The sequence below is a fragment of the Lytechinus variegatus genome, chromosome 5, assembly GCF_018143015.1.
Source record: "Lytechinus variegatus isolate NC3 chromosome 5, Lvar_3.0, whole genome shotgun sequence".
NCBI classification, from domain to species: Eukaryota; Metazoa; Echinodermata; class Echinoidea; order Temnopleuroida; family Toxopneustidae; genus Lytechinus; species Lytechinus variegatus.
Genome location: NC_054744.1, coordinates 27,792,445 through 27,816,478, shown reverse-complemented (window position 1 = coordinate 27,816,478; position 24,034 = coordinate 27,792,445). Strand labels below are relative to the sequence as shown.

General features: G+C 36.7%; 1 protein-coding gene across 1 annotated transcript; it reads left to right on the top strand.

The window, feature by feature from the left end:
• The first annotated feature begins 11,295 nt into the window (after positions 1–11,295).
• LOC121415391 (monocarboxylate transporter 12-like) lies at positions 11,296–19,556 on the top strand. The gene is made up of 5 exons (XM_041608589.1): positions 11,296–11,695; positions 14,737–14,874; positions 17,662–18,324; positions 18,429–18,617; positions 19,361–19,556. Exons 1-5 carry the CDS (start codon positions 11,494–11,496, stop codon positions 19,489–19,491), a joined length of 1,323 nt encoding a protein of 440 aa, XP_041464523.1. The 5' UTR covers positions 11,296–11,493; the 3' UTR covers positions 19,492–19,556.
• Positions 19,557–24,034: the final 4,478 nt, after the last annotated feature.

Below are 24,034 nucleotides of genomic sequence, written 5' to 3'. Positions count from 1 at the left end.
GTACGATATGAATAAGGAAAATGAATTTTGATTGGTATACATTGTTGTTTTCCCCATTCAGTAATACAGGTAGGGGGCAAAACCCGCTAATATTGATTACAAAATATAGCATTTTTGCCAATGCAGAAAAGTTCAACTTTTGCCGAAATTCATGATTTCAGACACGATTTCACTAATATTCAACAAATAAAAGCATTTCATGGTCAGGACATGCCAAATTTAGTGTGAAAACTATTTGTCCCAATTCACATTGGACATAATACTGATATCTATTAATGCATTATATAGCGGCTAGTTTGAATTTCAAAATACAACACCTATAACACATTAGAAGTAATGTTTCCATACAGTATTTCTCACACGTCAGAATTACATATGCATTTTATGGTCAATCAGTGCTCCGAGCACTGCTTGACCATCCACTATAGTGACTATATAAAATGCACTCTATTATATAAGTGACTATACAGTTATTTTCCCCATTCGCATTGCACATTATACCGCAATGGCTTATAGCAACCAATTTAGATATCAAAATACAGTATTTATCATATATTATTATGTAGCAGGAGAAATGATATATAATTATAAGTCATGTTTTAAGACAACATTTCGGTCATAGAACATTAATTTTCAAGTCAAGCAGAACTTATATCTTACAAAATTATTTGTTCCCATTCAACGTGTTTTCAATATAGTTATAGGTGACGTATGACACATGCACGACATACATGACATAAGTCATGATATATATATCGTTAGTAATCACGTTTTCAGACAGTACTTCATCACAATTGCATATATTATTGTGATCACTCTTGTGAAAATTGTTTTTCCAATATTGAACAGTTATACGTATCAGATTATACAGGGGTCTAAAGGCAGCCATTTCCAATATAAAGGAAATAAAAAAAATTGTATAAACAAAAATCACACATTATTTTACTCCTGGGTCACAATTACAGGCATTTTATTGTCAATGTGTGTGCAGTTCTGCGATTAACTTGGGTAAATTGCATGGCCGCCAAATTATATTTTGCGGAGGTTACGCGAATGACATCATTCAGTTATGTAATCAGCACCACTGAAATGACAAGAACAAAAATGTACATGTATATTCCTGAAGGAATAAAGAGAAAGGGTCTTGCCTACTCTAGCCTGAATTACTACGAGGTATTCCATTTTTTATCTTCGGCAGCCCGGTCGTGTTTTTTATTGACATGCTTACGTTGTTCTATTTCATTTTTTTTCCTTTTATTTCGTTTTCAATATTCCCTTAGTTTTTATTTAGCTCATCCAGTAATATTCAATCAGTTTCTGTCTATTGCCTTTTTCTTTCACTTTCCCTTTGTTATTCTCTTTCCCCGATCGGCCGCTCGAAGATGATTTTTTTATTTCTGTGAAGATGGAGTCTTCTTAGCTTTATTCTTATAAATCAACATAAATATATAATATCATAATCCTTATTTATATAATGTGAGCGCGATACGCGAGCTAATTTTTGGGGAAATCTTATGTATTTTTTCCTAAAATGTTAACATTCTTTGCAATGTTTGTTTTCCTAAAAAACGTGCATGCAAATAAATAATTATTACGTACGTGAAGCGCGAGCAGAAATGAACTGGTGGAAATTGAAGGTACCTGTTAAAGACTGCATGCAGTTAGTCACGAAGACGTTATATGTTTTAAAAACAAATAATGCGAGCGCGATGCGCGAGCTGGATTTTTTTTACACTTTTACCTAAAAAAATTAGAATTCTAAGGACTTTTTGTAACTTAAACAGAATAGGTATATAATAAACAATTGATGTGAGCGCGAAGCGCGAGCTAAAAACTTTTGACATTCTACATAAAGAATGAAAATTTTTAATCAATTCTTGTAATCATAAACAGGATAGCTATGTAATTAAACAATTGATGCGAGCGCGAAGCGCGAGCGGAAAATTCCTATAGTGACATGAAAGACTCTTTTTATTTCCATGTCTTCCCTCATCTTATTTTATTCACTCGTCTCCTCTTCCTTTTCTCTATTCTCTTTTCCCTCTTTTTTCTTTCTTTCCTTTTTAACTTTTTTTTGCTCCGCCAATGGGAGGGGGGGGGAAGGGGTGGGCGGGCCCCTCGTCCCCCTGGATCCGGCTATGCATGGATAGCAGTGGACATCGTTCTGTCGTTTAAATTGTTCATTTTCAAGTGGTCTAATGCCAAGGTTAGTAATGCCAAGTGTTAATTGGGCGAAATTAAGGAAAATAAAATTGATATTAGACCAACTAGTTATGAGACGAAATTGTCAAAGACGAACTGGTTATAAGACGAAGTGATGACTGGACCAAATGGTTATTGGACCATGGTTGATAGGCGAAAAGTTAATGGACAGACTTGCATTATACTAAATGAATGTAGACCTTGTTGTGAGTGGACGAATTAGCAGCAGGCGAGTTGGTTTCAACCCGGCCGCATACCGCCCAGGCAAGCAAAACAAATTCTCGACGAAATTCACGACGTCGTGAATTTCGTCGTGAATAATTCGCGACGAAATTCACGATGTCGCGAATTTCGTCGTGAATAATTCGCGACGAAATTGGCGACGTCGTGAATTTCGTCGTAAATATTCGCGATTTGGTCTATATGCGATGTCCCTTCAGGGCCACCATACATAAACCGTCTAAATTTGCGGAGTTTTTTCTTTTGCCTGCACCTTCTACACAAACGATATGCCTCTAGCACACAATGTAATGGGCAGTATGTTTTACTTTTCCGCAGAAATGGGGGGTTTGCCGGGGGGTACACTTCCATTGATGAGTGGATACCAGGCGCGACCATGGGGTATCGAAAAAAAAAACAAGGGAAGGTCTTTTTCAGATTATAAAAATACATCTCTCAACAAGTATTTGGGTTGTGTCACCCTACAAGTAGTGGAAATATATCCCTTTTTCAGTATTTTAATCATCGTTTTTCACGCCCTCATAACGTTACATATTATGGCCTGTCATTTTTCCAGGATAATGGGTACTTCAGGAGAAAACCACTGATAAAAATCCCTGATAATAAAGTACATGGCCTATGGGAAAGTCCTCCTTGCCTCTTGTCATAATTCACTTATCCAGTTGCCAATTTGAAATCTACATAGTATTAGTGATCTCAATCTTAAAGCAGCTATAACTTTCTTATTGCTTGTCCGATTTCTTTCAAACTTTCACGATTCTGTTTATTTTATTTTTCTCCGTCCCAACACATCATTTTATGGCAAAGGCTGGATTCCCCTTTAACTCGATTTAGCTTCTTTCGAAAGCATAATAGTAGCCCATGTGCATCACAATTTTCCCAAATATCACAATTATCACCACATAAATATTAAATATTTTACAAATTATTTTTGTCAAGTGTGGCGTTAATTTCGTCTAATCTTCGATCACAATTCAACTTTATCTATAACATGCTATCAGCAAGCCTCGTGAGGTGCTTGCAAAGAGTTCATGGGTGTACAACAGACACGCGCGGACTCTCGCAATTAACATGATTAAGAGCTAACCTGCATGCACCTCGATGGTATTGAGAGGTGCACGCACGTATCGTACACTCATTGCAAGCGCCCCCCCCCCCCGGCTGACTTCACCCTGAAAATAATAAACAAACGGGAAAAAGAGAAAAGGGGGGGAGAAAGAAAGAAAGAAAGGAAAATGAGAAGGCGATGGGGGAGAGCAAATGGGAAAAGGAAAAAAAGAAAAGCTAAAAAAAAAACGTGGAAAAACATAAGCACACTGAGAGCGCGGAATCTTTTAATATTATGGTCTGAAAACTGGACAATTAAAGCACTTTTGTAATTATGAATAAGATGCATGAGTTAATATCTTTCAAAAAATCAATGAAAGCAGAAATCGCGAGCCGAAATTTTTAATAAACTGTCATCAAATAGGGATTTTAAGTAGTTTGTTTTTAGAATATATATTGAGATATACATAACTCACCAATCAAAAATGAAAATGCAAGCGTGCAGCGCTAGCTGATACATTTTGACAATCTGACCTGAACAGGGATATTTTGATTACTTTATGGAATACACGAAAATAATAGGTACCTTACAAATCAAATTTTGCGAGCGCGCAGCGCAAGCAGAAAATGTTAATATTCAGACCATAAAACAGAAATTTTTACTGAGCACTTTTTTTTTCAATTAATTTTTAAGTCAAACAAAATAATGAAAGTTCAATTTCCGAGATGAAATATGTTTGTGTATATTGACTTTAAAGGAATTGTTTAACTTTGTGAGCAGCCAATTTAAAAAATTATCAAACCAAGATGAAACATGTGTACAAGTGCATGTATTAGAACTAATAAGCCCTGAAAACAACAATTATTGAGAATGAAAAGCTAAAACTACAAGGCAAACCCCGATTTTGTAAATAGGCGTCTTATAGACACCTAAATAGTACACATAAGTGTATGGGATGAAATTAAGATGGTGTTTCCGGTCACTTTATATTTAAATTTTTGAAGCACTAAATAATCATTTTTGAACGCAATTTTTTCTGGGCTTCATTTTTGTAACATATCACAGACACAGGTGACAAGTGTGACCTTCTAGCTCAGATTTTTTAAAAGTCAAACAAATGTTAACCAATCACTTTAAGCTCCACATTGAGCTAAACTGGCATGTAAAAGGCAATGCGAGCGAAAATTTCATATCCCGACATGAAAGATGTTTTTTTTATTTTCCAAGTCTTCCCCTCATCTTATTTCATTCACTCGCCTTCTGCCTTTTAAGTTTCCCCATCTTTTTTTCCTTTTTTCTCCTTTCTTCCCCCCCCCCTTTTTTTTGCTCCGCCAATGGGGGGGGGGGGAAGGGCCCCGATTATGTATAACATTGTGTTATAAGCTTGCTATATTTTGTTCAATAACGGTCGCAATCAGGACAAAAAAGTTCTTTTACACCGTTTTATTGCTACGCACATCACACGCATTTCTGCCTGCTAGTCACACCAACAAAGGCGTGCCAGACCGATTGAGTCTCTTCATTGTACTCTCTTGAAAGGCATGCCAGCGCCGGATCGCATTGTAGTCGGTATCATTATGTTCCTAAACATGTGGGTTGCTTTTTGGAATCCATGACACATGCTCTGGCGACGATTGCTCCGCTGACAAATGCTCCCCAAAATGTGACATTTGCTCCGCGACATTTGCTCCTCGACATTTGCTCCGCCGACATTTGCTCCGTCGATATTTGCTCCACCGACTATTGCTCCGCCGAAATTTGCTCCGCCGACTGTTGCTCCGCCGACATTTGCTCCACCGACAGTTGCTCCGCCGACAGTTGCTCCGTCGACAGTTACTCCACCGACAGTTGCTCCACCGAAAATTGCTCCACATTTAGCGACAAATGCTCCGGCGACAAATGCTACCCGAACGACACATGCTCCGGCGACAATTGCTCCGCCAATATCTGCTCCGCATGTAGGGACAGTTGCTCCACCGACATTTGCTCCGCATGTAGGGACAAATGCTCCGCCAATATTTGCTCCGTCCACAATTGCTCCATCGACAGTTTCTCGGCATGTTGCTTTCAAAAATAAATATAAGACCTAAATACCTGCGACAAAATGCTCCTCGAATAACAATTGCTCTGCTCACGATTGCTCTACCGACAGTTACTAGGCCTATAAAGGGAGACAAGACACTTGCTCTGACGAAAATATTTGTTACATCCTTTTGCGTTACATACTTTTTTGTATTGTTTTGTTTTACCATTCAAGTTGTTGTGCCACTTTATATCATAGGCGGATCCAGCGGGGCGAGGCCCCCCCCCCCTCCCCCCCCTGCACGCTCGCATTTTGATTGGCAAGTAATGTATGTCTCAATATTGATTATACAACAAACTTCTTAAAATCCACATTTCGTGAGAGTCTATCAAAAGTTTCGGCTCGCGATTTGCGCTTGCATTAATTGTTAAAAATGTATTTACTCATGCATCTTATTCACAATTACCAATTCAATCCAATTCAATTCAATTTTATTTACCAAAATTCTTGAAATGTCCAGGTTTCAGGCCATGATTTTGTGCCCTACTTAGGCATATTAGCTTAATAAATAAGATAAATAATTTTATAATTATTGTCCCTTTTGTTTCATCTCGCTCTTAGCAAGAGAAATGGGAAGATCATGTCATGACTTGTCCTAATGATGTCCCAGTCTCTTGTCAAAACCTAAAGTAATAATAATGAAAAATATTAGCTGTATAGCCACCTCACAACTTTCCTACAAATTGCTTGAAATATAAAGCTGAAATATACCCTTTTTTATTGATTTTCATGATAAAAGATAAATTTAGAATGCCTAGTTTCTAGGTCTAAATATGAAACACACGCGAGCATGTTTCATCAGATACGCAACTTGTTCTCTATTTAAATCATTATCCAGTTTCAGATTACAATATATCAACAATTTTCTGCTCGTGCTCTGTTCTTGCATTATTAATATATGAAGATCCCCTATTACTCATCCTATTCATGATTTACAAAACATGAATAAAGTGTCCCGTTTTAGGACTATATTTCGAAATTTGTCGTTCGCGCCTCGCATCAATCGTTTAGTTATATAGCTTTAGTTATATGTGCATATAACTATTTTGTGAAATTAAGCGAATCTTAAAAATATCATAACTTTCTTATTTTTACATCGGATTTTGATGAAATTTCAGTGTGACGGTTGTTTGATTTCTCTTTTTATATTCAAATCAACTTTTTCTTGTGGTGGACATGTCCTTTAAGAGGAAAGTTTTCACACTGTATAATATATGAAAATGGAGTAAAAGTGACAGGAAACACCTTCCTAACAAGATTGTAAAACTTTATTAGTTTTAAATTCCATTAGAGGGGTTATAGAAAAGTTAAAAGAATAAACAGTGAAAACACACAAAAAAAACATTAGAGCGAAGAAGAAAGAGATAGGAGAAGAAGGGAGAGGTTGTAAAAGGGGAATGCAGAGAGAGAAAAAAAATTATAACAGGAGGAGAGAGACGGAGGAGGTGGTTTTCAAGTAAAAAAGGGAGAAATAAAAGCGCTAATGGGAAATTTAATTTGAGCCAAACTATTTCTTTCCGCTGAGCAATTCAATTAGGAATGTTAAAATATATATAGAATAATGATAATGACCATACAGCTTTAGAGAAGAAGCGTTGTTAGTTTCACAAAAAAAAAAAAAAAAATCGGTGGATGGCATTTTCGGCGGAGCTATTATCAACGGAGCATTTGTCCCTACATGCGGAGCAAATTTCGGCGGAGCAAATGTCCCTACATGCGGAGCAAATATTGGTGGAGCAATTGTCGACGGAGCATGTGTCGTTCGGGTAGCATTTGTCGCCGGAGCATTTGTCGCTAAATGTGGAGCAATTGTCGGTGGAGCAACTGTCGGCGGAGTAATTGTTGGCGGAGCAATTGTTGGCGGAGCAAGTGTCAGCGGAGCAAGTGTCGGCGGAGCAACAATCGGCGGAGCAACTGTCGGCGGAGCAACAGTCGGCGGAGTAAATATCGGCGGAGCAAATGTCGGCGGAGCAAATGTCGGCGGAGCAAATGTCGAGGAGCAAATGTCGCATTTTGGGGAGCATTTGTCACCGGAGCAATCGTCGCCGGAGCATGTGTCGGGTTACCGCTTTTTGGAGTCATTTTATCGCCATATCGAGTAATAATCAATATTAATTACTATTAATATTGATAGTAAGTACTAGTAATAATTTGGAAGTATTTCCTTTTATCTAAGCAAATTAAGACATTAATACTGTCATGAAGCATAATCATCAATTTTCTCATTATTCGTTATCATATTCTCGTTATTATATCATTTTCGTGTCGAATGCTGATAATTTGCATCTATAGTTGGTTGTTGATGTTTATGATAAAACAGAAATATATTAATGCACATGCAAGTTTTCTACCAAAAACGTGAAAATTTTGACATAAATTCTCTTTTTCCAAAAAATATTAAACTGGTCTGTCCAAAAAACGATTGCAATCGATTTCTACTATCTAAACCAAAGTGAAAAGTGTATTGTTTTAAGATTTTCACTGTGTCTGTGAAACAAAATCATGGAAATTTATAAAATGGGCACCAAAATAGCCAATTTTGAACCCCGTGAGACACGATTTGGCAAAGGGAACATCAAGATTCATTTACTAGACACTTTAGGAAATACACAAAACAGTTGTTTGAAAAATCATGATGGTGAACGGCAGGGGCCGCGGAACGGTTTTCAAATTGAGGGGGGGGGTGAGCCAAAAGTGTGGGGGGGGCTGACCATGCAAAAAATCACAATCATATGGTCATTTTTACGTTTTTGTACACGGTTTTGGAAAAAAGTTGGGGGGGGGGGTGGGCGCTGCATGAAGCCCCCTCCCAGCCCCCGCTTCCGCGGCCCCTGAAAGAGAACCCCATTTCCGACTCAACTATAACTTATACCTTCTCCACACTGGCCACAAACATGCACCGCAACAGTACCTGGACGGAAAATTATATTTCCCACCGCAGTTGACTGGTTGCGCGTGATCTTTACAAATTTTGGCTGTTCGCATTGCGTGCCATGAATGAATTGAATCAGCACCCTAAAATTGCCGGTACTAGTACCCTTTAGCCTAGGCCTTAGATCTCAGTATATCTAGATCCAATTCTTAAATACTTATCAAACTGCCATCAATGACAAGACAAAATGTTAGGCTAGGCTATAGATATAGCCTAGGCTAGGACGTTAACTTTATCTCATATCTGGACCTGTCTAATGCCTGCAGCCGACTGCCAGAACTGGTTAATTCCGAACTTTACGTTTACTTACGTTAAACCAATTAGCTTGGTAGCGTTGGTCTAGTACGTATATAGAGCTAGTAACACAATTGCCTATTTCTAGCACGGGAAATTAAAAACTTAGTAATTTGTAAAGAAAATGCTTATCGATCACCATTACATTTTGTTGATAAAGAGAGTTTACTCGGCGATTGAATAGTGGATACCATGCAGGCGCGAACATGGTGTTCCGAAAAGCATCCTTCACAAGTATTTTTCATGTTCTGAAAATACACCCCTTAAAAAGTATTGGCGTTTGAAACCCTACCCTTAACTGTAGTTTTCGGTGGTTTCAGACCGCCTCGAAGTTCGCCAGTTCCAGGTATTCTCTGATCGGGAAATTTACCCCGATCAGAAAATACCAGGCATTTTGGTAATGAGAAAGCAAACTACGCGTAATTTCCCCGAAAGAAAATACCCGCTAAATACTAGTAGTAGGTATTTGGCGAAATTACGAGAACTTTCGTGGGGATTTTTTCCAAGGTCGCAGGTATTTAAAGCAAATTACGGGAACTTTTAGCCCAGCGTGTCGTGTCGTTGGGCGCGGCGGCGTGGGTGGCTGCTGGGCTAGTGATTTTGAATCTCGCGCCTTGCCTGCTTATCAGACCACACTGCGCATGCTCGTAACTTCAGGAACTTATCCCGAAGGATGTGTCTCGGGGCGGTGTGAATGCAGGAATAAAAAAATAACGGGTATTTTTTAGCCTTAAAAAGTTCTCGTAATTTAATGGAGGCGGTTTGAAACTGACCCCCTAAACAAGTAGGTTGGCCTTACCTTTACTGAAATTGGGTTTAGTACCGCCCACTCGCCCTCGCTCAAGTCTGACTCTAAACATGTAGTGTTGGGGCCAAAAGTACATCCTTTATAAAGCATTTTAGTATTTATTTTTAATAACCCTCACAAAAATGACTACACGTAGCTTTCCTGGCGAAATATGTACCAGTTATTTTAGTGTTTTTGATACGTAAATAACATGCCCAATCTTGAAAAAGAGATATTTTTACGCATTCCTTTGGTCGCGTCTGGTATCCAATCGTTTTTGGAAGTGCCCCCCACCCCCACCCTGGTTGCCCCACCTTTTTTTTTAGCCTCCGTCTACATGTCTGAAAACCCCTCTGAATTTAGTCGACTCTTTTCAAAACCCGTGCTCCTATCGCCTAATATCTTTGTGAGACATACATGAATTGGAGACATAAATGAATGGGAATTGATATTACCAGTGACATCCCATAGAAAAGCTCTTTCAATCTCCGGTTTCCCGTCAACAATAATATGGCAATGATGAAACTTGAACATTGAGCATTATTTTGTATTCACCATTATGCACTCTTCGTATCAACGACTAATATTTTGTTCATTGGTGCTGAATCTTGTTGCATCCATTGAATTTGACATTCCATTTTTTTTTCATTCGAACTTGTCAGGTGAAGCCTAAGTTAGTCAATATTATTGTGTGGAATGTTGTTCTCTTCACAACATTATATTCGTGATAAAGACACTTTCATAATCAGGGCCCTGGGAACGATTTTTTTAAACCAGGGGTGCTGATGTAAATTTGACAAGCCAAAAAAAATCACTACAAAATGAAGACTATTTCTGTTCCAAGGATTTTTGACAAGCCCCCCCCCCCCAAAAAAAAAGGTTTTCACTACAGAATATTGGTCATTTTGCTTACATTTCTCAATTTCTTAATACCAATATTCATGGGGTGCCTATGAAAAATAATACAAGCAGCACCCCAGGGAAAATCTTGGGAAGTGCATCAGCACAGGGGCGTCGATCCATTTTTCAGATGGGGGGGGGGGCAAAATCATGAATTCACGTTCCAAAGGCGCTCGATCACACAAAACAAACAAACTCACCCTCACACACACATTCCTATAAATATATATAAATAAATATATATATATATATATATATATATATATATATATATATATATATATATATATATATATATATATATATATATATATACATACACGCATATGTATATATATATATGTGCGTGTGTGTGTATGTATATATGCATATGAAATGCGGATATTTTGAAAACGATTTTAAATAAAGAACGAGTTGTTTATCTCAACCTCGCTTGCTGCTTTCTGTGTAACATTACAATCTTATTCATTTTTGCACATGCGGAATTATTGGGGGGGGGCAAAACGATCTGTTCCCCCCCAAATATTTTCATCGGTGGAGCGATCCCCCCCCCCCCCAGGATCGGCGCTTCAGCACCCCGTTTCAAAGCTTCAATTCCTTTGAAATTGCTAGACAAATCGCAATGGAGAGCTAAGAGGTGTTTGTCGAAAGTTGGGAGAGCACCGGAAATCTCTTGACCTGGACACCTACATATTTGTAATTGTTCGTCAGCTGCCGCAAATCTTGGGATGATCTGCTGTCCCAGACTACCGAAAGCCTGTTAGCTCTCTATTGTGATTTTATTTGCATTTCAAAATAAAAGAATCGATGCGTTGTAGAGAGTTTCTCTGTAGTAAATGCGGAGAATCCATATTAGAGGCAGAAAGAGGACAACTTCCATGCATGTTATTTTCAATTCCTCTAGATCCAGACTTAGGCATGACTTTAGCAACTTAAAATGATCATGAGGATGCTCTTTTGAGTTCTACTTCAGTTCTATTTTTTTCAATTCTCTTACAACAATCTAAATGAGAAGCATGTCTAACACCAGACTGAGCAAGTGGAGAAAAATTGCATTCATCGCGGCATTCTTTTTCATCGGCTTCATTGAGATGGGAGTCGTCAAGAGTTTTGGCGTGATCATCGCCGAGGTCGTCTTCCAAATGAATTCTGACCTCTGGACGGTTGGATTTATATTTGGGGCTTACAACGGCCTAACATATCTACTTGGTAAGTGCCAGGGTATTTCTACCCAATTTTTCAAGTTTACTTGTGTAAGGTTTTAATGTGCATGCCACTTTCACCACTCTCCCTCCATTTTTCTAATTGTATGCCGAATAACTTTACATGTCCGATGGGGTAAATAAGGCCACCCGGATTAATATATAATTTAAAACTCTATGGTGACATCTGTTAAAGCTTTGAAATGCAGTGAAGACATCACCACATACAACATGTACAACGACATAGTGATTATGTATATAATGGCTGTGTCCTATACCAATAAACACATAGATTTAAACGGAAGGACTCCCCAAATTGCAATTTCAGTTTGTAATAAATTTGAAGAAACTATGGTCCCCACTTTTTTGCAATTGTGAAGTATAGTCTTTCTTTTTTTGGCAAAATTTACGTTAAATTGTATAACATAAGTATGATTTTGATTTTACCATGACCAATTTTGAAGAACTATTTGGAGTATCTACTGATATGTTTTTGTCCTCATTATTTTTACTGGCTAAATATTATATATATATATACAGCATGTACAGTGCGTATCAAAAAAAGTCTACACTTTGAAAAAGCTCTGGGAATTAAAAAATATACAACATGTGGGTAATTTTTTGACATATAATCTTGGGTTAGGGTCTCATCTATCACATGAAAGTAAAAGTTTTGACAGAATGTTACACTTGAGTGAGCACTGTCCATTTTTGTAAAGCTCGCATAAATCTGTTGGCGCAGAAATGCTCGTTTTCACGCTGTGTCAAGGGGAAAGGGCGAAATCAAACTTACCTTGTGAAACATTTCTCATACATTTCCCTTGCACTTTTAGTCAATTGAAATAAAACGGATACATTTAACCATTTTGTAACAATTTTCCACCTAAATTGAAATTTCAACACTTTGTAAGCACAACCTTTACCATTTTTGTGCCAGCTGGATCTGAGGACATAACTGAATCTGGAGAAAAGTTAAAATCAGACATCTCTAGCATTTTTTCACTAAGTTTTTATCATTTAAAGTGGGTTTACATTTCATTTTTCATTTAATACTTGTTTCTCCACACTTTTCCCAAGCTTGAAAATGATTAACACAATGAAAATCAAGCTTAAGTTATTTCATGTAATTCACAGCTCAGTGTAAAGCAAATATCGTTACGATGGCCTCGGTGTGTGGGGGAGTGGGGTGGGGCGCAATACACTCTTCGGAGGGTTTTGGGAAAGGAAACAAGTTTAAAAAGGTAAAAGAGATCTTCAAATCAATTTTACTAGCTAAATTCCACGTGTTCTTGATGATTAAGGTCTACTTTTATTTGCATAACTATTTCAAAGTTCTGCGCAAATCATTTTTCACCAGCTTTTCAAAAGTAAGTGGTGCTCACTCAAGCGGAAATATTTTTCGACAGTTATATCGTCATTTGATTAAATGCATCTGTACCAATGTTAAAATGTGGAAAAATCTTCAGGATATTCCAAATGTTTAATTTTACAGGATTTTTTTCTAAGTGTAAACTTTTTTTGATACGCACTATATATAAGTTGTAAATATTGTAATTTTACCTTGATTATGATTATATGATTTAATGAAACACATAAATAAAAAAAATAAAACACATTGATACACAATAATTGTGACAGTAGACAAAGCAATCCGTGAATCCTTTTTCCCATAATGTTGGATAGGATTGATAAATCAATCTTGCAATGAAGTTTTTGGTAAATAAATTAATTTTTGATAATATATATATATTTCTAAATTAAGAGATGTTTTACCAAACAATGAGGCCTTCAAATTGCATGTTAAAAACAGGAAGATTTGGAATACTCCTTCGCCCCCCCCCCCAAAAAAAAAGAAATAAGCTTTCCTTCCAGTTCAATAAATGGAATTTTGAGGTGTAACCCTGTTATTTATAAATATGCGTGGGCCCATACAGCTCGATATTTCTCGTCTTTTAACCTATACATGTACGATGTGTACAGCAAGTAGCAACTGTGCAATGCTATGTTGTTAGTGTGTTCGCCTTGTATTATTCTATTGTTTTCTTCGTTAAGCGTTATTTTTTGTTTTTTATTGCCTTTTGTTACAATAACTCTGATCTGGTTAATTAGATGTAAATATTGTAATCTTACCTTGATTATGATTATTTGATTTAGTGAAACACATAAAAAATAAAACACATAGATACACAGTAATTGTGACAGTAGACAAACCAATCCGTGAATCCTTTTCCCATAATGTTGGATAGGATTAATCAATCAATCTTGCAAATAAATTAATTTTTAATAATACGATTGTTAATAGTAAATGGTTAGTGCTTGTATCAAACCAACTGAACTATTTTTACTTCGAATACAGCAACATAAAATGGATTTTAATCAGGCGGCCTCATTTGCTCCATTTCGCTGGGTAAAATAAGGTCACCCGACAAAATATCTATAGCTCATTAATATGCAAATTATGCTGATTAGTTTTAACATTTCTAGTGGATAATGTCTACTCTATAGATCTAGTAATATATATCTTATCATGTTTCTACTGCTTTACATTAAAAAGACATGATTGGAATTATAAAAAGATGGCCTTATTTACCCCCACTCTCCCATACACGTTTACCGGTTCCTTGAAAGATCTAATCCACGAAATCCTGCTACAAACTGACCAGTAAAATACAAAATCGGTGGAAAGGTAGCAGCATGGACAACGCCTTTAAACTAAGCGTGACATTCATTTTTCTGCAACTGTTTCCACTTGCATGTATGAAGCTCGCACACCATGAAAAATATAATAGTAAAATGGTATTAAGCGTCAAATCATTTATTTGACGCTGTCAATAAGTATAGAGTGACTATACATGTAAAGACTCGGACTCGAAATACAGGCTCAAGGCGCACGAATATAGGACTTGGACAGCTGGACTCGGACCCGAGGAGCAGAAGACTCGGACTATACATGACTCGGGATAGGAAACCTGGACTTGGACTCGATCAAAAGACAATCTTATGAGCGCACTATAAGCTAATCAAAATGGTTTTCCTTGAACATTTCAGGACCTTTTATCTTACCGACGATAAAGTACCTGAGTTTGAAACAATCGTCTGCAATTGGTATCATTGGTGGACTGTGTCTTGCGGCTTCTTCTTTTACATCAAATATAGCCCAGCTGGCCACCTGTTTTGTAATCTCAGGTAAGTCAATTATAATACATTAACTTTGGGGTAACTGCAATCAGTCTAAACTAAATACACTATCAAAATTGCAAAGAGAGCTGTTCGGATCTGCACCGGAAGCCTCATACATTCCGCACCAATATTTCAGAAATTAAACATATTGAATGCCTATGACTTATATATTTAATATACAGTACTTCGGTTTTTATATTTTCAGAATTTATCACCCCTGAATTTTTGACAGATGTTTTAGATATTAAACAGCGATGTTAAAGATCATAACACTCGAACAAACAACGATTTTTATTTCATTACACTGTAAAAAAATATTGGGTAAATTTTTTACCACCACGATGGTAATGTATCCAACCAATTTTGGGAAGTATTTTACCCAATGCGGGAAGCATAATTGTCCAGTAAGGTTAAAAGATACGCAGCAATTACTTTAGAATGGGCTAAATTTTCATCACACTGGGTAAATAAAAATGGCCAAAAGAAATGCCCAAGGTTGTTTAAATACATCATTACCCTCATGGAGCACTTTTACCCATTATGTTTTAGAGTGTAAAGTTACTTCAATCTTCACCGGAAAATCTTTTTAGTTTTCCTACTGTTTTTGAATCTATACTACGCAATTATGCTCATACACAAACCTAAATCCATTTTGAAAATCTCTTTAAGTCTCTCCTTTTTTTAATTATTTTGATGCGCTTTAGTCTGTATCAATTTGATGAGTTAGATATGAATGTGTAATAGTTATTATAATTTTCTTTAGTTCATTCTCACAATTAAGGCTTATATTTTTTTTTTACATTCTCTTTCATCTAATGTTATTAAGATGCTACATGTCATAAAAAAAACACCGCCACAACTACATACGACCAAATTCACCCCTCCTTCCACATTCAAGCCATGATGCACTATGCATGAATATATTATATAAATAGTGTACAATCTATTGTACAATATACTGGATTATATGTACGACAAATATAAAATTATCCCGAGTGCAGGTTTATTTCACCGAGGCCGAAGGCCGAGGTGAAATAGGCTTGCACGAGGGATAATTTTATATTTGGAGTTCATATAGTCCAGTAATATTGTATGATAGAACGTTCACTATTTATTATAGTAAACAGATCCCTTAATCTAAGCCCCCCATCATGGATTTTGCCATCCAAAAATCGAAAGTTATATTGTACATATGTACAATATAACTTTTTGAAGGGAGGTCACGTGGTACAAATCCAGCAAATCACAGCGCGTATTTTACTACCACTATTTACTATATATATATATATATATATGTGTGTGTGTGTGTGTGTGTGGGTGTGTGTGTATATATATACAGTGCGTATCAAAAAAAACGGGACAGATTAGAAAAGTCTATAAAATTTTTGTTTCACATTATGATGTCTATATTTTGGTGCTAAGGTGCTCTAAGGTCTTATCTTTGAAATGCAATTCAAAAAAATTAATTTTGTTCATGCTTGAGCGAACACAGGACGTTTTTGTCGGGGGTTCAAAAAGAGGCTTGCGCCAGAATTGCAGAATATAAGTAATATGATGATCAGACTTCTTGCTAATCAGGAGAGTTCCTCGGGACCTTTTCATTATTTGTGCCACAAAATTTTCGAATTATGCTGTAAAATTTTATTTACAAATTTATTTTTTTACTTGAATTATTACTTGAATTATTTTGTTTTTTTTCATTTAAACTTCTCTTACCTTTTAATCTTCCTTCATAAGTAACTGAGAAAAGAAGATTTTTTTGTCAACCCAAGCAAGAAGATTTGCATTATTAATTGGAAAAACTTGTGATTATTCAAATCCTTTTATTATATGAAACAAATTATGTTATGTACCTTTAAAAGACATGAATCTATTTTTCAAGGGGTCATTGATTCTTTGACCACGTTAAATTGCTTGACAGGAAACACAGGAAGGGATTCATGTCTTTCAATGACAATGGTGTATTGAGTCAATTTTGAAGGAGCTAGATATGGCAGATCGAGTAAAATGTATTTTAAAAAAAAGTTGTGAGCGAGCGAAGTGAGCACGCAAATGTTCCTACTTTTTTATTATAATATCAAATTTTGTGATAGATGTTGCCATAATATTCAGAAAATCATATAATTTACTTTCTATCTTTCCTTTTCAAAAGGGACCATAACCTTTGTAGCACATAATGAAAGGATTTTTTAAAAAATCCACTCTCTCCCATACTTTGGTTGAAAATTTTTAAGCTTGAAGAAGGAATATTCAAAGCTAACAGAGAGCATATTAAAAAGAAACAACAGAACAATTTAAGTAAATAAATAGATCTGAATATGAATTTTGACCGCAGTATTTAAAAATTATGGCAAAGATAATGAAAAGGATAAGAGGAAGTCTGCTAATTAGCAAGAAGTCTGATCATCATATTTATAATCTTATGCCATTTTGGCGCAAGCCTCCTTTTTAACCCCATACAAAACATTTCGTGTTCGCTCAAGCATGAACGAAACGATTTTTTTAAATAGAATTTGAAAGATAAGACCTTAGGGCACATATTAGCACCAAAATATACACATCTTAATTTGAAAAAAAAAAATATAGACTTTTCAAATCTGTCCCGTTTTTTTATACGCACTCTCTCTCTCTCTCTCTCTCTATATATATATGTATATGTATATATATATGTATAGTATTTATTAATATACATGTATGTGCTTATATAAGAATGTTTATTTACTTATTTTCATCTGTAAAAAATCATATTGAAATCTATGATTGTAATTTATTTATTGTTTCTTACTTACGCAGGCGTTTCATTTTCATTCGTTCTTGCCGTGGCTCTTATTCAGTTCAACACTTTTATTTCGCCTGAGGACTTCGCGTTATATTTTGGAATTACAGATACGGGAGCTCCAATAGGAATGATCCTTTTACCTATCCTGGCAGAATTTTTAAAAGAGACGTATGGGTGGAGAGGCTGCATGCTCCTCCTTGGTGGAATCTTTCTCTACGCACCGGCATCACTGTTGGTGATGGCAGGCAGAAGAGAAGATCTAGGAGATACCTCTGAAAGGCTGCATGTTGACGAAAGAGACAACAATTCAAATGGTGGGAATGATGTGAATCTGCAGGCCGAGCAAGGTTCAAGTATTGATCTACTAGAAGGTCCAAGTTATCAAGAAATGGAGGACCAAGTATCGGGCTCCCAGCAGGCAAAGAAAGCTCAAAGTCAGGATGTCGTCAGCGCAATAAGACACGTATGGCGATTCGTTTCTGATTTCTTTGGCCTTTCCCTATTCACAGAAGTATCAAGTTTATTCACATTTTGCCTGTTTCAGCTTTCCGGCGGACTGATAATTACCGCATGGGTAGTTTTCTTGATACCACATGGAGTTGCAAAGGGGTTTCCCCTATCACGAGCTGTTTTTCTGGCATCCATAGGAGGAATAGGAAACATTCCAACTGGAGAGGGTTTGGTAGGTTAGGCCAGGGTCCGATCATCTACCATAAATGGCTATCATCTTCGAGCCTCACTTTCATCTGTGCTTTCATTAACGCGTGTGTACTCTTAATAGATCCCTTGATAAATGGCTATCCCATTTTAGCAGCTGCCACATTTGTCAACGGCTTCACTCTCGGTGCAAGGACAACAGTACTTGTTGTCCTGACTAAAGAAATCCTTCCTGTTGATAATTTTGCGACTGGATATGGTTTAGTAGCTTTGTTCTACGGCTTAGGGCAACCCTTAGGAGGATTGTTAGCAGGTAAGTAAGTGAACAATAAGTAACAAACGCCTTTAAATTTACGATGTAATTGTTGAAGAAAGCAATCAATGAGGGAAGATTTACATGTAGGACCCAGATTACAAGCAGTCGTACTTCTTGTGTGTAATGGTCATTTTGAAATTGTTATTGAATATGTCTCTGGATAATCTGTATGTATTCTTATGATGTTCATGTATTTAATTTCAAATGGTCTAATAAACGAAATGACATGTAATGAATTATAGCTTAAAAAGACGAACAAAGGGAGACCATTTTTTAAAGATAGGCCTAAACCTACGCTAAAAAATACACAGCGAAAGGGAAATGGACAGATATATTTGAAAGACTTCACCTTTGGTATATCTGACTAAACATAGAAACATAATTATACAAAAATCATGTTGAGATAAAGCGATTACTTCTAATGTATTTATAAAGGGCTGTGTGACTCTTGGGCTGAACAGTTGGTCTCGTTGGTGTCGGACTAATGGGATGAACCCATTGTACGTCATCAGTTTATTTGAACATCTGTGTAAAGCACTTGTGATGATCAATATAATATGCCATCCGATTTTTACAACAAACGATCGTGCTAACATGAGATGGAGCAGAGCAGGTGCTTCATAGATTTTCCAGTAATTTCTCTATATTGAATTATCCGAATATCCAATATTTTCTGCAATTTTGATCAATCCTGTAGTTAACGTACACCAAAAACTGTCAATTATATAATTTGCTTACAGGTTGGCTTTCAGGAACCTTCTCCTACGGCATCGCTTTCATGTTCCTTGGTGGATTGGAAATTATGGGCACTATCTTCTTGCTACCCACTCGATACGCGCTGAAGCAAAGAAGTGATCGTGAGGAATTATAACCAAAGTTTTGATGGGGAACGGAAAAGTTTTTTTTATAATGAGTGTAAAGTAAACGAATATATAAGTGGGAATAACAAGGATTCCTGAAAGATAGCACTGTCACAGGGTAGATATGTGGCTACCTTGTGGCTGGGATCTTTTAATTGCAATTTAAAGAGAAATGCCACACTCTTAAAAAATATTGGGTAAAAATGCTCCATGATGGTAATTATGTATCCAACCAACATTGGGCATTTCTTTTGGGCATTATTATTTATCCAGTGTGATGAAAATTTGCTCATTCTAAAGTAATTTCTGCTTATTTTTTAACCATACTGGACAATATGCTTCCCGCATTGTGTAAAATACTGCCCAAAATTGGTTGGATACATAATTACCCTCGTGCTGGTTAAAATTTTGCCCAATATTTTTTACAGTGCGGTAGTTGCAGTAAACACTGATTTCATGAGAACGTCTGTAAAACCAGGCTTAATTATCAGTATATCATCGATGATCTAGATCTGGTACAGTTACATAAACTGAACTTTGTAAAATCTTGAAATCTACGCTGAAAATGTTCACACTGAAGATCATCAACACAGATAGGCACAAGTGGGACAGTGTATTATTAATATTGCTGGAATAAAGGCCGACGGAAGTGACCGAATCCGCGCTTATTTTGCTTATTTCTCAGCAATTACACAATTTCTTCCAGACTCCTTTGGCACATGTTTTTTTATTTATACAAACAGACACTTGGGTGGTCATTATATTAGATTCTGTAAAAAGTCATTTTGAGATCGCTACCAGAACTCGAATTTATCTTTAAGGCCTACGTCACAGACTCTTGTAAACACAATTAGATTTTAGAAAACCTTCATTATTTTTGTTTTCTTTTCATCGTTCAGAGGTACTCTATTCGTCATATTCTTTTCTCATTATAACAATTTTTTCGAGACACATCGTGTGTAGATTGACAAAAGAAGTTACATATACACATAGAGTAATCATCATCTAATTAATCTAAAATGAAATACAGTTTCTCTATTGGGTTAAAAGTCTTTGGTCATCTTGAATTAAATGAAAATTGGATTTAAATCTCATTCCTGAACTCATACCAAAATGAATTATTTGAATATATATTTAGCATGTTAAGTGTTCTTCTTTGTATCTTATACATGGCATAGGATTTGTATATTGTATATTTTTGTGCAAATAAAATAAACAAATTAACCAACATAAACTTGCGATCTTGATTTTTTGTAACCAGTGAACATTGTAGTTTGGCTAAACGGAATTGTCATTATAAACATAAATTGCAAAGAATTATTTATCTTAATAAAAAAAATGACAACAGAATAATTGCATGATAACATAATATGAACAAAAGTTTCTTCTGCTTCACAGAACATACAGGACGTGTTATTGGGTAATTTCCAACGACATAATATGAATTTAAAGGGTAATGAATTGTGAAGCATTTTTCAAGTTATAATGTCGAATCCTCTTATACTTCAAATACTTTAGTTGAAATTAATCACGTTTTGCCATTTAAGTTCATCGGCAATCCAAATGTAGATTTCCAGTATTGTAAAAGTTGTGAATAGGATTTTTGTTTGTGTGTTACAACTAAAATATATGTTGATTTCATGTTCTTTAAATTTACAATATTAACTATTTGAAGAGGGAGTTCATTTCATTCATGTTAAAGTCCACATTAAGCGACCTGAACATATCTTTCAGTAAGGAAATGTTAAAACACTGTGTCATACACGCTTTTACCAATCATTTATCACGTGTTTCAGGTCACATGATTTGGTCATAGGTCAATTAGGGACGATGAACTTTGGCCATATCGGCCGGGATATCATTTTGAAATCCTAACCAATGTTAAATGTTTGAGAATTCACCATAACCTATAGGGGATTGGATAATTAAGTATCAATGATCATCTTGCATGAGTTTCGGGTCACGTGATTAAGGTCAAAGTATATTTAGGATTGATGCAATTTGACCATGCTGTGATTTCACTAACGAAACAAAACATAACCAAGGTTAAGATTAAACTTTTTCAGACAATAGTCGTTGAGAAGGCCTTTCAGCAAATCGATATATTCAACGCTTAAAAATATCAGAAATTAGATGAGTATAATTTCAGGTTACTGGACGGGTACAAGTAATAAGTGGCAAACGTTAGCCCAAGAATATGCATTTGGTGGGTTTTAATCCACATGGAACAAGTTCTGACAATTCCATGATGGGAGTATCCACTGTGCTATGAAAATGTACAGGAATGCCCACCTAACTTATACTTCCCATCCATACATGGAAGGTTATTTGCAGGGGATTTTCTCTCCATATAAAGCTCCCGAAGAGGAGCACGCTCTTTTGATTACTTTTCAGTTGGGTAGGCTCTTAATCTTTGGAACACATTTTTTCTTACCAAAAAATGTGAAGTTATGCTAAGTAATTTAAAAGAGACCTTTACATTCATTATTAGTTAAGAAAAGAGATAAAGTATAAATACTACAGCTTTAATTGATCGTGTCTACTTCTTTTGCATCAGGCACTGTAGAGTAAGATCTTATGAGAGCAGTATCAGAGTGGAAGTCTTCCCTTGTCAAATTATCACAACATGGTATTCCCATCCTAATCAAAGTAATTGTCTGTGCACAGCCAAATTTTTCTCCTACTTTCAATATCATATCTTTAATTTCAATTACCTGTCCATCAGTATGCACAGGACTTGTAAAACCATAAAGGCCAACAGTCTGGTAGAACAAAAATGTCAGTGTCGTCATAGAAAAATTATATATGATTCTACTCCCATGATGTCTTCAGAAGATAACTGATAGTACGCGGAACAGGACATTAGGCCTGCCCCCCCGGGGGGGGCACTCAGTATGGAGCGTTGTGGCCCAGTGGATTAGTCTTCGGACTTTGAAACAGAGGGTCGTGGGTTCGAATCCCAGCCATGGCGTAATTTCCTTCAGCAAGAAATTTGTCCACATTGTGCTGCACTCGACCCAGGTGAGGTGAATGGGTACCCGGTAGAAAGAAATTCCTCGAATGCTCGAGCGCCCCATCAAGGTAGCCGTGCTAAAGCCGGGGTAATAATAACAGGGCCCGCTGGGAGAACAGTTTTCGGAACTGAAGTGGCTACCCTGGGTAAATATGCCGCTATTATTATTATTATTATTATTATTCCAAGCCATTATAATGCATAGTGGGTATGTGCCGCGGAGGGGACCCCCATTTTTACACTCAAATTTCCGTTCCAAGGCATAGCATTTTTGTCTTATTGAGAAAAAGAACAAAGAAAGCCGCTCCAAGGCATACCATTTTCTTCTTATCGAGAAAAAAGTAAGACAGAAATCCGCTCCAAAGCTTCGCATATTTTTCGTTACGCCGTTCCGGTCGCATTGATCTGCTGCGATTTTGGTGAAAAGCGGTCGCCGAGCGCTGTCCGACCATCGTCTCTGTGCGAACGCACCCGGCGGAGGCCGCGCTAGCTGCATCATTCACGCTTGCCCATTCCATAGGGGTGCATACGCACGTACTCACTTGCTGGCGATCCGTTCCAAGGACCCCCGTTTTCACAAAATTGTAGTTCCGAAGCCCGTTCCGAGGACCCTCCTTTTTACAATAAGCCCGCTCCGGGGCCCCCGTTTTTTGTCTCGCCCGCGGCACACCCCTACCAATTTTTTGGTCGAGTGCCCCCCCGGGCCTGCCCGTACTTGTTAATGACACAGTGTTGCTCCCCATGAATTACAAGAACTTACTTGTCGATGAAAATTCAAAGGCACATTCCATTTTCCATAAGCTTTAATTTGAAACCAAACATAAGTTTATTCCGAACAACAGAGAAGAGATAATTCATAGTTTAGAGGTCGACTTATGGGAAAAGGAAGGCGTGGTTTATGACGTCAGAAATTGACGTTGCTCCAAGGGTATCGTAGTGGCGCCTATCACATTCACAACCTAAACCCACAATACAATGCCCAACCTGTTTGTATTTCAAACGTGAGATAGTCCGCATTATGTGTTGCATTGCTTACATTTGTGACTTAATTTGACCTTTCATGATCTTAAATGGGTTTCAATTGCCATGAATGCGTTCTAAATGCCTTGTGATTCATATATGTGGATTTGATTTTGCATTATTTAGAATTTAATGAGATGAGCACGGCCTACTGGTAAGTCTTTATTATTCTTTTGAATTGTGTTTTTCAGTTATATCCACAAAAACAATGCGTCCACAAATGACTGATATATTTCACAGTTTGCCAAGTACATTGTACAACATGCTCTAATAATTATGTTCATTGATGTGCTTTCTAGTTACTTTGTCTATTCAATTTCTTCATCCTGTAATGTAAGGCATGCGTACGTAAGATCTTGCTTTGAAATCTGCCTATCATAATGAAAGAAATGAAAGGTCATTTGACCAAACTGTCAATGAAGTAACTATGAAGTGGTGCGATTATTATTCAACTTATGGGCGATTCAACACTAGAACTTCAAAAATATCATTAATTTCAACATGCTTTCAATAAATCATAA